Source organism: Myotis brandtii, unplaced genomic scaffold, assembly GCF_000412655.1.
Source record: "Myotis brandtii unplaced genomic scaffold, ASM41265v1 scaffold622, whole genome shotgun sequence".
Lineage (NCBI taxonomy): Eukaryota > Metazoa > Chordata > Mammalia > Chiroptera > Vespertilionidae > Myotis > Myotis brandtii.
The window spans coordinates 150,860-166,353 of NW_005370376.1; the positions used below are offsets into that span (position 1 = coordinate 150,860).

Consider the following 15,494-nt stretch of genomic DNA (forward strand, 5'->3'; position numbering starts at 1 on the left):
TGCTCAACCACTGAGTCACACCGGCTGGGCCAAAGTCTTTTTCATATCTGGGAATAATTTTTAAGTTTCCTATTTAAGTAGAGGCTAAATTAAGGTTAGAACCTTCAGAATAAATGTTGGAAAATATATAGTGCTTCCCTTTAGGTTCCCTGAAACTTCACAATGAGTTTGTATTTTGTCTTCCTTTTGAAAAAATTTGCAAGTATACAGGGAATATTCCATTTGCATGTATTTAAATGTTTATTTTTGATGATGAAGGGGAGACAAAATTTTGTCTATCAAATGAATTGCTGTAGAAACATAAAAATGTCACGTTATTTTTTCCTTCATTTTTTAATGTTCAAATAATCTGCAAAATAGAGACATCAACAAAGATAAATAAATCTGTGCAAAAAACATGGAAAGACAGATCTATTGAATCCTGATAGCTTCTCATATTGACAGGAAATTATTCACACTTATCACAGGACATTTATATACAGAAAAAAACCGTTTTGGGAACTTCTCCAAGTAAATGCAATTTATAATTTCTTTGATTTTTATCAACAAGTTCCAGCGCTGAATGAGTGGATGGACACTTAACTCCATACTTACTTGAGTGCACAATGTTGCAAGAATTTGTGTTTTATGGAACAATCACTGCTATGCAGTTCATCATATAAGGACTTATCCATGCTACTGAATGAGAGGATGGACGCTTAACTCCATACTTACTTGAGTGCACAATGTTGCAATAATTTGTGTTTTATGGAACAATCGCTCAATCGCTGCTATGCAGTTCATCATATAAGGACTTATCCATGCTTCTTATTTCTTCTCTTTTCTTTATATTCTTATTAATCTAAGAAAATCAATCTTCCTCACCCTCAAGGCCCTTCTGTACATGCCTATGTGATTCCATTGAATTAAACCAAATGGTATATTTTGACAAAGTTTGATCAATGGTATTGTTGGTGTTGTTGTGTATGTGTGTGTGTGTATGTGTGTTACTGCAATTTTTCTTTTTAATTACTCTGAGAGTCATAGCAGTTTAGATAACCACCACATTATTATTTAGCAGATCCTGATAAAAAAAAAAAGAAATAGTTGAATACACTCAAGGTATTTGGTTCAGATTTGTGTTTTATGGAAGTGAGTTTTTTTTTTAATAATGCAAAGAGTACTTAAAATCGTATTTATGATGCTAAACAGCCTTCCACTCAGCAACATGAAGATATATAGTTTCTTGAATTTATAATGTCGTAAGACTATCCACTCATGGTTTAAGAGTGTTTTATCTCTCCACAAACTCCCTTTGAACTCTCCCAGTAGAAAAATGTTAAGTATCTGATAAAAGGAATAAATTCTAAACAAATGACTGAGAATTTCAGGTTTCATAGTTACAGCATTATTTTTTCCATTGGAGTAAAACGTATTTCCTAAACCCTAAAAAACTTACATGGTGTTTGTATATGGAAACCATTTTTGCCTTGAAGTGTAGTGATTGCGTGGATCTGTTCAATCATTTGTCTCTCCCCGCTCCCCCCCTAATTATAACCTGGTTATCAGTGTGTCCTTTATCTTCCTTACAAGAAAGGGAGCCATTTTTTATTGTTTCCAACCTGTTTGCTATTGACCAGTTTCTTGTAAATCTCTGACTTCAGAAATCGCGGAAAAGAATCCTTGGCCATGAGGCTATAGATTAGCTTCTGAGCCTCATCAAAACACTTGAGAGTTGGTTCTGCAATATTCTTTGAGATGAGGTCCCTGGTACTGAAGTCGATGTTAATCTGTGGAAATAAGGTTGCATATCATGAGATTAGCTTAATCAAAGAATACACGATTTATACAGATGGCAGGTACACATACGCTATTTGAGTTTGTTTTTTTTCCTAAACACAGAGAGAATCTGATGCAAAACAGCGGAAAGGTCATGAGCTCATTTTCCGATGCAAACACACGCTGGGTGCATTGTTTCTAGCTTGGGAGGCTTGGTGTTGACAGTGAGCACAGCAAGAACCCTACTTTGAGATTATAAAAAAAAATGGCCAAGTGAAAAGGCAACCAAAATATTTTATGATTTTATTTTTATTTTTATTTTTTAATTTTTAAAAAATATTTTTATTGATTTCAGCGGGGAAGGGGGGGAGAGGGAGCTAGAAACATCAATGATGAGAATCATTGATCAGCTGCCTACATGCTTCCCACTGAGGACTGAGTATATTTTATGATTTTAAATTGCTTTTTCCCACCCATCCTTTATTTTTCCCCCCTAGTGTTTTGATCTTAATACCTAAAATGTGTACCTTCCAGAGGTGGACAGTAACTAGGATTTACTAGGATGGCTTCCACTAACCCATTCCTATTACTTTTCATTCTATATTCCACGCCCCCCCAAATGAACCAAATTACACACCCCCTTCTATACCGACCTCATGCTGTCTACTGGCCCCCCACCCCCCTTTTTGGCCTCTCCAAGGACTTTGTGTTACTTAGACGATACTTGCATTTTCCGCGTCCCTCACTAGGCCTTGCACAGGGTAAGGACTCGATAAATATATAATTAACCTTGCACTTCTGACTTATCCATTTCATTTTCTGGTTTGCTTGTTTTTCTATCAAGGCACTGCCCACATGAGCTGTGGAGAGCTGAGTGATGCTCAGGGACGCTCCTCCCAGAAGACTATCACTGGTCTTAGGAAGATGGGTCTTAGCAACTCAGCTAATGTCAGGGGCAAAACATCACACCCCCCTGCTTGTTTAAATGTCATTATTTTTCTCCAAGTTGTTCAAGCTCGAAACGTGGCAATTATATGTTTGACACCTCTTTTATTTCTCTGATCTCCTAGCGTATAAATATACAACATCTATACATTACATGTGTATACAGGGTGTCCCCCAAAACATGTATACACACTTTTAACAGCTGATAGCTCCATTGATGTTTCTTTCTTTTCCGATATAACCCATCGGAATTAATAATGTCAGCCAGTAGATATACATTTTTTTGGGGACACCCTGTATATTTTTCCTCATTCATCTTTTACTTTGTAATTTCCCAATGGTCATTTTTCATTCTCACCCCTATCTTTCTAGTTTAGTTGCTGTTTTTAAAACCCTGAATCTCTTCCCAAACCAAGGAATTTACCTGTTACTCGGTACTTCTTCTTATAATGTCTTTCCCTTCTGAATACTCTAAGATAGCATTCCTACATTAATTTCACCGAAATGGCATTTCCATCGGATAAGTATTCACCTGAAAACCTATTCTTTTTTTATGACATAAAATGTAAACTTCGTACCCTGGCTTCCTCATACCTGAATCATCTCCTACTTGTCCTGGTGGGAGCTATGAAGCTGGTCTAATTTCCCAGAGCAAATCTGACACCTAAAGCTCTCATTTATGCTGTTTCATCATCTTGCTTAAACAGATTTGGGTACAAAGGCTTTCGTTAATGTTAAGTATTCAATCTGATTATCAGAGGAAAAGGATTTGTTAATTCTCTGCCGTCTCCAAGTTCTGCTCCAAGTCGTCTGGACTTTTTTTTTCTGGTGGCTCTGTCTTCTCCTATGGCTGCCATGTGGTAAAATAGCTTGGTGTGGATAAAAGGAAGAATAATTAGGAAATCATGCCAGAAGTTCATGTGGGCAGTGATGGTGGTCTAGGCCCATTGTCGGCAAACTGCGGCTCGAGAGCCACATGCAGCTCTTTGGCCCCTTGAGTGTGGCTCTTCCTAAGCCTTAGGAGTACCCTAATTAAGTTAGTAACAATGTACCTACCTATATAGTTTAAGTTTAAAAAATTTGGCTCTGAAAAGAAATTTCAATCGTTGTACTGTTGATATTTGGCTCTGTTGACTAACGAGTTTGCCGACCACTGGTCTAGGCTGTGTCATGTCACAGGAAATGAAGGGAAATGCATAGATTTCAAAGGTATCTAAAAAGTAGAACGGATGGAACTTGTGATTGCATAGTTATGATCTGGGACAAGGAACAAAAATCTTGTAAGAGTGACCCGCTTTTAGAAATAGTCTGAAGAATGAGATGACAGAAGTTCTGATGGATTGGATATGGGGTATGAACAGATCAGAAGAATCAGGGATGACTGCCGGGTATTTTGCTAGAGCAATGAGGAGAATGGTGTTGCCTTTGACGGAGATAGAGGGACTCAGGTGGAAGAAAGTTTGAGCAGGAAACCAGGACTCAGATGTGAATGTGTTAACGTTGAGATGCCCCTGACAGCCATGGCCTGGAAGAGATCCCGAGAGAGCCGCTGCCAGCAGAGAATGAATGAGGACTGCCTCCCTCATCGTACTGGGTGTTGGGTTAGGAGTGGAAACAGCATAAGGAATTGTTAAAGAGCTGTGAGCAGAGAGGAGGAAATGAAAGACCAGAAGCCAATTGGAGACAGTACTTCAACAACGAGAGGGATCAATTTTACAAAGTGCTCCTGAGAAGTCCATTTAAGTGAAATTTGAGGATAGGCCACCAAAAGTGCTCTATTCTCCTTCACTTCTCTGAAATCTCAGTATCAGGAAAAAAGTGAAAGTGTTAGTCCTAATATATATATTTTCACTCATAAGTTCCTGTAATAGAATCACTCCTGGGAAGCATGTCTGCGGACTTCACCCCTCACTTTCCACTCATCTCAAATGTGGATTTTGGTTGGATTCTACCAGGAGATACATGGATACATTTCTATCTCAGACAGTCAGACACCGGTGACGCTGAGCTTGGAATAAAGCGACGGTGGGAGGGACCTTACTCAGGGGTGACCTTCAGAAGGCATACTTTCCACCTGTACCATCTTGAGGAACTTCTGAGTCATTGAAAGTTACATAGGAGCTTAGATTTTGCTAAGCATCTCAAACTAGTAGGTTTGGACCTTTTATCAGTTGATGAAATAAACAGAGTTCCATCAACATTATTTACTGACATGAGTAAGTCGCTTGCATTTTGTTTGCATGGATACTCTTCAGTTTCAAGGACTCTGAGGGGTATGATATTTTAATTCCTTATTTTTCAAAAGGTCACGGATTATCTTCGAAATCTGAAACCACTGCACTGCCAACCTCAGAAAAACAAGATGAGAGGTTGTGATTCTTACGGGATGACAGCCTCAATGCCATCACAGCCATTTAGAGCAGTGGTTCTCAACCTTCTGGCCCTTTAAATACAGTTCCTCATGTTGTGACCCAACCATAAAATTATTTTCGTTGCTTCTTCATAACTGTAATGTTGCTACTGTTATGAATCGTCATGTAAATATCTGATATGCAGGATGGTCTTAGGTGACCCCTGTGAAAGGGTCGTTCGACGGCCAAAGGGGTCGCAACCCACAGGTTGAGAACCACTGATTTAGAGGCTTCTAAATCCTGTCAGTTTTGAAAAGGCCTCAATACAGCTGTCATCAGAATGCTGTTCCTGGTAGTCGTTGAAAAACAATCTATTCTAATAAAAGGGTAACATGTTAATTAGGGTGGATATCTTCCGGACGTCCATCTGGACAAAGCCACAGTGGCTGCGAGGCCCGGGGCTCAGGCCTTGCAGCCGCCGTGGCCGGCAGTGGCAGCAGCAGTAGGGTGTTGTGGGCGGTGCCTTCCCCTGATGGAGGCCAGACTGTATCGAGGCCCGGGGCTCAGGCCTTGCAGCGGCCGTGGCCGGCAGTGGCAGCAGCAGTGGGGTGATGTGGGCGGTGCCTTCCCCTGATGGAGGCCAGACTGTAGGACATCCCCTGGGGGCTCCCGGACTGTGAGAGAGGGCAGGTCGGGCTGAGGGACCCCTTCTCCAGTGCACGAATTTTTGTGCACTGGGCCTCTAGTCTATAATAATAAAAGCGTAATATGCTAATTAGACCGGACAGCCAAACAACCTTCCGGACAACCCTCCAGACGAAGCCGGGGCTTCGAGGGCTGAGGCAAGCTGCCACAGCTGCGAGGTCCAAGCCCCTTGCACAAATTTCGTGCATCGGGCCTCTACTCCAGACGAAGCCGGGGCTGCGAGGGCTGAGGCAAGCTGCCGCAGCTGCGAGGTCCATGGCTGTGATGGCCACGCCCCTTGCACAAATTTCGTGCATTGGGCCTCTAGTTTTGTTTTAAAGATCCAGGATGTTTTCAATGCTCATGTATGTGATGCATGCCCAAGTCCCGTTTTCTACTCCAGCGGTTTTAAATTCTTTGGGCTGTCAGCACATTATTTTTGCAGGAAGAGTACATTTTACAGTGTCCCCTTTGGCTTTCCTATGACCCTGAACTGAGCTTGATATATTTTCACATAATTTGAATAAAAGGTTGTCGATGGTGCTCTCGCATTCAAATGAGATAGCCTTCCTCATTTAGACTGTAAGTGTATCAGGAGATTCATTATGCAAAGGTGTGTGCCTGTGTATGTAAAAGGCCCCCCTAACATGGGGCAGGCAGTCTGTTAGCGAGCCCTCCCTCACAGCAGCGCTTAAAAATCCCTCTTCAAATTAAAGCCGCCTATAATCTTGCTTTGGGTGACATAATTCTATGTAATCACCACTAACACCTCTAGTCTGACTTCATTTTGGCATCATTAAAGGCGAACGCACTTCCTGAATGATATTCTCAAGGGTGGCTGTTAGAGTTGAGAGTGGGAGGTTTGTAACATCTGGAAGAATTCCATCCATGCCCAGGACCGCATTCCCCTCTCGTGATTGGTTTTGGAGACAGAAATAAATGATGCGCAGTACTAACACCTTCACTCGGGCAAGAGAAACGAAAGAAACCATCACATATGCAGTCATAACGTAGAACACCACAATGTATATGGACAGCTGAAAATCCTAAAGCAATCACTGTTAGTTACATGGATTCATAAAGAAGAAGAAAAAATCTGGCTTTCAAACCAATATCACTATAAATAGAATATCTTTAGAGTTGATTTCAAAGTCTTTTAGGGGATGATGCATTAATCAACTTGATGAATCTTATATGCTATAATATTTTACATTTTTTAGAATTATTTATTGATTCTTTACATGGTGACTAGAAAATGAATGTTGAAATAGATCCACAAGAGGTCAATTTCTTTTTTTTCTCTTCTACAAATTCCAGACACTGCTTTCAGTGGTTCATATTTCTGGAATGTCCTACTGGGCCAGTATGTGCTGCTGTAATTAAGGTCCATGTAAAACTTGAACTATGGCAAGTTTAGGCCCTAGATTTTGTGAAAGTGTTTGCGTTTCATCTATGCTGTCTTTTGTCCCCGTAAGTAAACAACCCTTTTTAAACCACGAGTTCTAAGTTTGGATCAGAAAATACGGTAACTGTCGCTTAGAAGGATGTGGCCATTGCCCCTCTGGGAAGATGACTTGTACTAGGTAGTTAATGTAGCTTCCTGTTTGCTACTTATCCATCAAAATATATTCAGTGAGGAATCAAAGCAGTTTTAAAATAGAAGTTGCTAAACTTTAAAGTTAAACACTAGAGAGGTATGTGGAGGTGATCATGGTTTTAGTGCTAGAAATCAAATAAAAATGTGATGTTAACATACAACACTTTTGGGGGGCTATTATCAAAGTCATTCCAGATTTCTCGCTAAGGCTCCCCCCCCTATTTTTCTGACCCTAAAGTGGTACAGGTGGGTCTTGATCACTTAAGACAGGGCCTCCCACTTTTGGCTCATTTTCACCATCAGAGAAATACAGGTCAGCAAACCCTTCTTTCGGAAAGGGAGACATGATTATCTGCCATAGTGGGGACCTCCAAAACATGAAACAGGAAGAATTTATACTGTTGGTTAGGAGTTGTTTCTCTCCCCACACATTGTTTTCTTTTGTAAAAAAATATTTTTATTGATTTCAGAGAGAAAGGGAGAGAGAGATAGAAACATCAATGATGAGTGGGAATCATTGATCAGCTGCCTCCTGCATCCCCCCTATGGAGATCAAGCCTGCAACCTGGACATGTGCCCTGACCGGGAATCGAACCCATGATCTCCTGATTCATAGGCTGACCCTCAACCATGGAGCCACACCGGCCAGGCCCATATGCTATTTTTAATTAAAAAAAATTTCAAAATTCTATTCCTCACTGACTTCCCTGATTTCGAAAAGGAAAGACAAGGCGAACTCAAAATCCAAGAGCACATTTCAGTGGGATTTCTGGAGGGTTAACTCCAGAGCTGTTGAGTCGGAGAGAGCAGGTACTGTTTCCCCAGAGCCTGAATGCTGTGCGAAGGAAACGGACACAGGGTTGAAAACACTTGCTGAGTCAGTGAAGGAGGGAGGGTCGTCCTCAGGAACATGCACTGGAGTTTACAGACACTTTCTATTTGAATACATAGCGGCAATTTGATTTCCCTTCAGACGGATTCAGTGCCTTTTAATTGCAAGCAGATTTGCTGGGAGATGCATATTCATGAAGCTGGAATCTTTCACTCACCTCTTTAGGGGCATCAGCCTCAATGAATTCAGAATAAATCATCTTGGCTTTGGAAGCAATTTTTTCGGCACTTTCCGTTTTCTTGAAGTCTTCACAGGCAAGCCAGAACTCAACATTTTCTTCACTGAATTCTGATTTGAGAAATGTTCGAAAAGCATCTAGACCAGCTATAAGATATGTAAGAAAATTTTTGTATACCATATAACTCAGTAACATGCCCCAAATAAGTATATTATATAGGGTGAGCATTCATGGAGTCTTCAGTGGCAAATATTTATCATTCCTCTAAATATAGCATTTATATGTTTGAGCTTTTTTAAAAAATATATTTTATTGATTTTTTTACAGAGAGGAAGGGAGAGGGATAGAGAGTTAGAAACATCGATGAGAGAGAATCATCCATCAGCTGCCTCCTGCTTACCCCCTTATTGGGGATGTGCCCACAACCAAGGTACATGTCCTTGACCAGAATAGAACCTGGGACCCTTCAGTCCACAGGCCAACGCTTTATCCACTGAGCCAAACCGGTTAGGGCAATATGTTTGAGCTTTTAACTTTAAAAACCTTACTTGGATCAGTCATCATAAATATAAAATATTGTATCTGTGGTTCTAGAATTAGCTCTATTAACCAAGAAAACCTGTACTTTTTCTTTTTAGATCCAAGGAGTCCAGGAATTATGTTTAGGGGAAAGTCTTAATGTCAGTTACTTAATAGAAAACCCCAGACCAAGTTAATGATGTTTCTAATTTAAAGCCAGGATTTCTTTTAAAAATATATCTTCATTTATTTCAGAGAGGAAGGGAGAGGGGGAGAGAGACAGAAGCATCGATGATCAGAAAGAATCATTGATCAGCTGCCTCTTGCATGCCCTCTACTGGGGATCGAGCCTGCAACCTGGGCATGTGCCCTGAAGGACCGGAAATCAAACTGTGAACTCCTGGTTCATAGGTCCATGCTCAACCACTGAGCCTCGCCGGCCAGGCAGAGAGTAAGAATTTCTTGGTTGTTCTGAGTTGTTCAGAAAACACAGTTTGATGCTGGGAGATTACATGATGTTGGTTTGGCTTATTGCAGCGAAGGAGGAGGGGCTGGCACTAATTAGTTTGGGGTGACTATATTGGCCAATTCTAATCCTTAACCAAAAAGGTAACTGGCAAGATATTTGGTGTGAATGCTTCTCCCTTTAATGGGGTGATAGGTGGATTAAAATAGACTTAACAATGTGTGTATTTTTTTGAACTTTTGCAATAGAGTTGAAATAACAAGTCACTGCAAAAGGTTATCGGGTGCCAATTAAAATTCTCCGTAGAAATATTGGAGACTATGGATGTCGTTAATATGTGAGCACAATAAAAAATTCAATGAACTGCATGCTTCCCGAATTTAAAAATACACCCAAGAAGCTCCAATCACACAAATTCAGGTTATAAAAATCCTCTTAGTAGCCCTTAAAGAAAATTTACTAGGTGTTTGGCCCAAACAATGATGAATTTGAGGGTTCTACCCAGAATTTATGATAAAATGTATTGTATATTGAGGATAAAATATGCTTTTAAGAATACTGGAAGAATATTGTAGGTTCATGAAGGCACATGAAGCTTTTCCCCAATGAAGACGATCTAAATACATCCTAGAGAGACAGGTAGTTAGAGATCAAGAAGCAATTGTTGTGTTCTCCCATCCTGAGATTTCAGTGAAGGGCTACTCTGGACCAACAACCGTTATCATTCAAGGACACAATGGAACAGGATACACAACCCAAACCGGAGCTAGTTATCGCTGTCACGGACACACTATGTATTGAACTATTTTTCTATTCTATACATACAATTTCGATGTTCAAAAGATGTCAAGTGAATTTGGAATAATATGCTGCATACAATTAAAATCCGATTATCTGAGGGCACGCTCTGCAGGATGGAATGGCTGTTGGTTAGATCCAGCAGGGGCTGATGAAAGAAAGAATTCAGTCATCATTGGAGAAACCTACTCTAACGCCTATGCCCAGTGCATGGGAGGCATCTCACATGTCAACAAAACAGTTAGGTAATCTGGTGAGCCATCTTATTATCAAGAGCATTGAAGGCCTGTAAGCTCTTTCTCTGGTGGTATAAATACAAGAACCAAGCAGCTGTTCGGATGAATCTGTGGGCATGAGTTATACACCCCAGGAGAGGTGCCTACGCAAGCATCAGCTCTGGTCTCTGAGCCTCACGGCTGTGTTCTGTGAGACAGCCCACCCTGCTCTGAGCTGCAGAGTCACCACGGGCTGAGAAACTTCCTGCTCTGAGCTAATCCAACCTGTCCCACTGGGTATCCATTTAAGGAAAAAGGAAAACCAACCGTGCCATTCAAAACTTACAAAAATGCAATTCTGTATTCTTGAGGTGTTTCCAATCTGACCTTAGTTGAATTATAGGATGAATGTGAATTATTTTATGTCTGTGCTTTAGGAATGAGTTATTTAAGAGTGATAACATCAGAATACAGTTTCATCTAATTCGGTATAACTCTCTCTGTATATGAATGCACAGCTATGGAGAATTTATTCAGCTTCGTCATGTGTTAAACTTTTCTAATATTCTGATATTTACTTCATGGATTTAAAATGGGAATGCCATTTGATTAGTTCAAACAATACAATATTTTAAAATTTCTCTATATATGTCTCTGGTGTCATTTTCCCCTCATTTGAGATAGAATTGCTACAGAGCAGAATGATTTAACACAAGAAGTTCCAGCAACCTTCGTCAGTGACTATTTTTGTGTCATCTGGGATATTTTATTTATAATTGGCCAAGATTACCTTATTGAGCCATCATATCTAATATAAATACACATTAACACATGTGTACATTAATATACACACATTCATTTAAATATGGTTTTGTATTTCCTAAAAACAAGAAAAGCTCAGTTGAAATAAATACTTTGTAAACTTTACTTTGGCTTACAGGACATGAAAAACAAGTGATTTATCTAAGTTCTCAACTCTTCAATAGTGTGTATGTTTCTTTCAACTTGTAAGAAAAATAGTCATTATATACATCACATGATAATGAGTTTAAGGGGATGAAAAGATTCTGCACTTGCTTTCTGTTTTAATGTTTGGAGTTTCCATAACCGTGTTTTATTTTTGGCCCAACCCAATTCCACTTAGACTCCGGGCCTGTATAAATTTATGTGACTGTGGAGAATCTTATACTTTGAATATAGATCAAAGTCACACTCTATAATACATCTCTCGCTTTCAGGATTTAACCATTTACTTTTTAAAAAAAATATATTTTATTGATTTTTTACAGAGAGGAAGGGAGAGGGATAGAGAGTTAAAAACATCGATGCGTATAATATGTCTATCGCTTTCAGGATTTAACCATTTACTTTTAAGTGTTGTATGTTCAGACCGATTCTGAGTTGGTTCTCACCTTGGTTGGTTAAAAGAGTGTCCATGTTTTCAGACCACGCCGCTGCCTCTGCCGTTGGTGACCTGTGGAAACAACATCTACCCTTGACAATAGCATTGTGATCTTTTTCTTCTGTAATCTATGGTCATATCTGAGTTACGTGTGTTTGTTGAATCACATCATTTAAATGAACTTTGCACCATTGGATCCAACTGGGAAAGATCAACCAGAATTAGCCAGGTTGGGGCAAGAGTAGGTTTACATTTATGAGCGCACGAAGCAGAGTTGATTCTTGTATAATTGCAATGCATAATCAGAGTAACTGTGTATTTGTGTGTGTACGTGTGAGATTTGCCGTGAAAATTCACCGTGGAGCTGGAGCCAAAATCGCACTTAGTATTTCATGGGGTTTTGGCTGATTTCCTTTCTGTTTCCTTCATTAAGCGAGCACCATCAAGGCCAGCAGTCCCCACATTTTGTGTCCAGAGAAGAGCCAGGCCAGATGGGAACTGCATGAAAGCTACCAGTTACCCCGCTAATCGCGCCAGCCAGAACCAGTTGTATTGCATTAAAAACCGTGGCATCCAACGACTTAGCTGTTCACAGTCAATTAGCGGTGCGCTGGAGAATGGGAAATTCAAGCCAGGAGCCCATGTGCTCGGGGAAGTGACAGCTGCCTCCTTAGCCAGCATTTCAGAGCCATCTTCAAATTAGTAAGTAAACGTTGCAACAATGAATAATCTTCGCAAGGATCATATATGTATCTTTTGTCTCTAACTCAAACATTGAATACGTTGGCGAAGCCTCACTTAAAGGAAGCTCAGTGGTTTTTCCTCCCTCCTAGAACCTTTCTTTTATATCTGAGCAAGGATAAAAATGAACCGAGTTGTTGACATGTTTTAGAAATGGACAAGGAATCAGTAGAGAAGGGAGAAAAGGAAATCAGGAAGAAAGGCAACAATTAGCATATTTGTCATAAATGAAGGAAACAAGACACGAATTTGCACATCCTCTGAGACAGAAATAGCTTTAAAGGGCAACTCACTTCATTGGCATCTTCCGTCGCTCTGTCCAACTGTCCCGGGTGATGCCACGTTTCACTTTCTGATGGATCTCGAGGCTGAAGGTGGGAGGACAGCGGGACATCACAGTTACTATGCAGATACCTGTGCCCCGGGTCACCATTAGCATTCTTTAAATCACGCTAGCCTCAGGTTTTTCATTTTGTTGTTAACTTTCCTCTGGTCAAAACACTTCAACTTCTAGGTAACAAATAACTCTCTGAATCAAGGCGACATCGCTTCCCGTCTGTGGCGACGCTGAAATAAATTCCATGTGAAAGTTTGGTTCCTCAAGCTCATAGACATCCATTTGCAAGACAACTATTGTTCGCATGAGGTTGAATCAACTCAGAAAAAAAAAATTGTGTAAAGTTTAATATTCACCTTCAGGTCTTTCAGCTGTCAAAAGATTATTTTGTTTTTCTTGGTTCTTTGACTTTCAAAAGTCTGAGGAAGACTCTACTTTTAATAGCTATCTTACACAACTGTATATGTCTAACTATTTTTACAATTTTATTCGTGGACTAAAATGTTACAGCATAAGGCATTATGCTTTTTTAAAAAAAATATGTGTACTTTTCTATGTATATTTGTCTATTTTTTTACAACCATGAATCTCATGGCATTTTTATGCCAATATTTCTTTACGAAATGCTAATGTTTAAGGTTAAATTGCTTGAGTATATTTATCAACACCAAGGCCGCGTACAACTGTATATGACCGAAACCTTTTACAATTCCCCCCAGTCCGCAGACCGATGCTCTATCCACTGAGCCAAACCGGCTTTGGCAATGTGTGTACTTTTCTATGTATATTTGTCTATTTTTTTACAACCATGAATCTCATGGCATTTTTATGCCAATATTTCTTTACAAAATGCTAATGTTTAAGGTTAAATTGCTTGAGTATATTTATCAACACCAAGGCCGCGTATTGCCATTTCTATTCATGCTCAAAGTTGTGTACATATAACCCCTATGCTGCAGCAAGCTTTTATCCCAGCTTAACAGAGTTCTTTTGGAGTAAAATTCTACTGGTGTTTATTTATGACCCTCAGTGTAAATCAAACACTCCTGGGTGACTGATGAATTTCAGGGCGGAAGGAAAAAAGGGGTCAGGAGACAGCAGAAACCTGTGAATCCCCTTCCTGAGTGCGGACGGACACTTCCCCACGTGGTGGATCTGTAGAAACGCCACGGGGCGCCTCGGCTGCAGGGGCCCAGGGCTAACGAGCCCGATGGGAGTAGAAAAGATGACCTAAAAAGTCAGTGTATCATTAAGAAAGGATCTCATCAATTAGCTCAGCCCATTTTGTTCATTCAAGCCCCATTAAGTAATGTTCTTATGATATGCAAGAGCCGAATCATTAAGTAGATTTAGACTTTGTTTTGCTGAGGGGGGATGATGAAGTACTAACTTGACAACATATGCATGAACGTTGTGGAAAAGTAAACTGTTAAAATATAAAGACACCCCCCCCCCCATTAAAAATATGCTAAGTCTGTCAGAAATAGGAGCCAGAGTAGGCTTATTTTACATACACACTTTAAACTAAAAAAATGAAATTTCTGTTTCGCATTCAGGGCAGGATTCCTCATGACCCTCGACTGTTCATTTACTGGGCACGTCCCTTCCTTACATGCTTTTAATTTTTCAGGGAAAGCTAAGAAGTGGATCCAATGAATGAAAATGAAGGTTCCTGATACATGAGCGGTGAGTAAGTACCCTGTCTTCTTGGGCTGAATGACTCTTTATTGTGTCCAGTCATCTTGGCCAAAGAGGGTCATGTGTAAGTATTGTTGAGACATCTAGACATCGCCAACGCTTAGTCCCAGGGGTTGCAATACCATTGTCACAGCTCCTGCCTGCGAGCATGATGGGCTGAGTCATGTCCAGAGCATCCTACACAGTGCTATTTATTTATGTTCCCTTTATTCCTCTTCTCCTTGCTTGACATTCACGGAACCATAGTTAAGATGATGCTATGGGCCGTACCACTAGCATCATGCAATCTGTGGGGGTTTCTCTGTAAGGATATGAGATTTATTCTACAATGTTTTGAGTGTTTGCATTATGTAAGAAATCGCTATAGGTGGTATAGGAATACAAAAATTCAGTCAGATAGCATGAAATTGGCGATTTTGAAATATTCACCTGTGAGGTTGTGTGTAGAACGAATTGGAAGAGTATGAGAATAAAGGCAGGGGTGGGGAGAGTTAGAAGTATAGGTGGTGGTCGGAACAGGAGATGATGGGTTCGGACAGGGCCATGGCAGGGGATGCAAAAGTGTGCCAGTTGTGGGATGCCCGTGTAGAAGGGACAAGACAGAGTGGGTCATAGGACAGAGCTCAAACCTGGCAGCCGGCAGAGGGTCTTCCTACCAGCACTCACAGTGATAACAAAAGAAGAGCTGGTTTGGAGAAGTGAGCAGGAAAAATCAGGTTTAGAGATGCAGAAAGATGTTTACAAAGTGTGATCAACTTCCTGTCACATACAGGTGACAGCACTTCACCACTAAAGGTAGGAGAAAAATTATTATGTAAGCATCGCACCTGGAGAGTATTATGCTAAGGGAAATATGCCAGTTGGAGAATGACAAATGCCATATGATTTCACTTATAGGTGGAATTTAATGAGC

General features: G+C 40.3%; 1 protein-coding gene across 1 annotated transcript; it reads right to left on the minus strand.

The window, feature by feature from the left end:
- Positions 1-1,565: 1,565 nt before the first annotated feature.
- RGS21 (regulator of G-protein signaling 21) lies at positions 1,566-12,850 on the minus strand. The gene is made up of 4 exons (XM_005880057.1): positions 12,840-12,850; positions 11,816-11,892; positions 8,385-8,551; positions 1,566-1,769 (listed from the first exon to the last, which is right to left on the minus strand). Exons 1-4 carry the CDS (start codon positions 12,848-12,850, stop codon positions 1,566-1,568), a joined length of 459 nt encoding a protein of 152 aa, XP_005880119.1.
- Between the last annotated feature and the right edge of the window lie 2,644 nt (positions 12,851-15,494).

Bases quoted from the DNA above. Each gene is read 5' to 3' on its own strand.
- RGS21 (XM_005880057.1), bottom strand. The intron at 8,552-11,815 runs GTGAGAACCAAC...CATATCTTATAG, and splicing joins CACTCTTTTAACCAACCAAG to CTGGTCTAGATGCTTTTCGA. The intron at 1,770-8,384 runs GTGAGTGAAAGA...TTATTTCCACAG, and splicing joins AGGCTGATGCCCCTAAAGAG to ATTAACATCGACTTCAGTAC.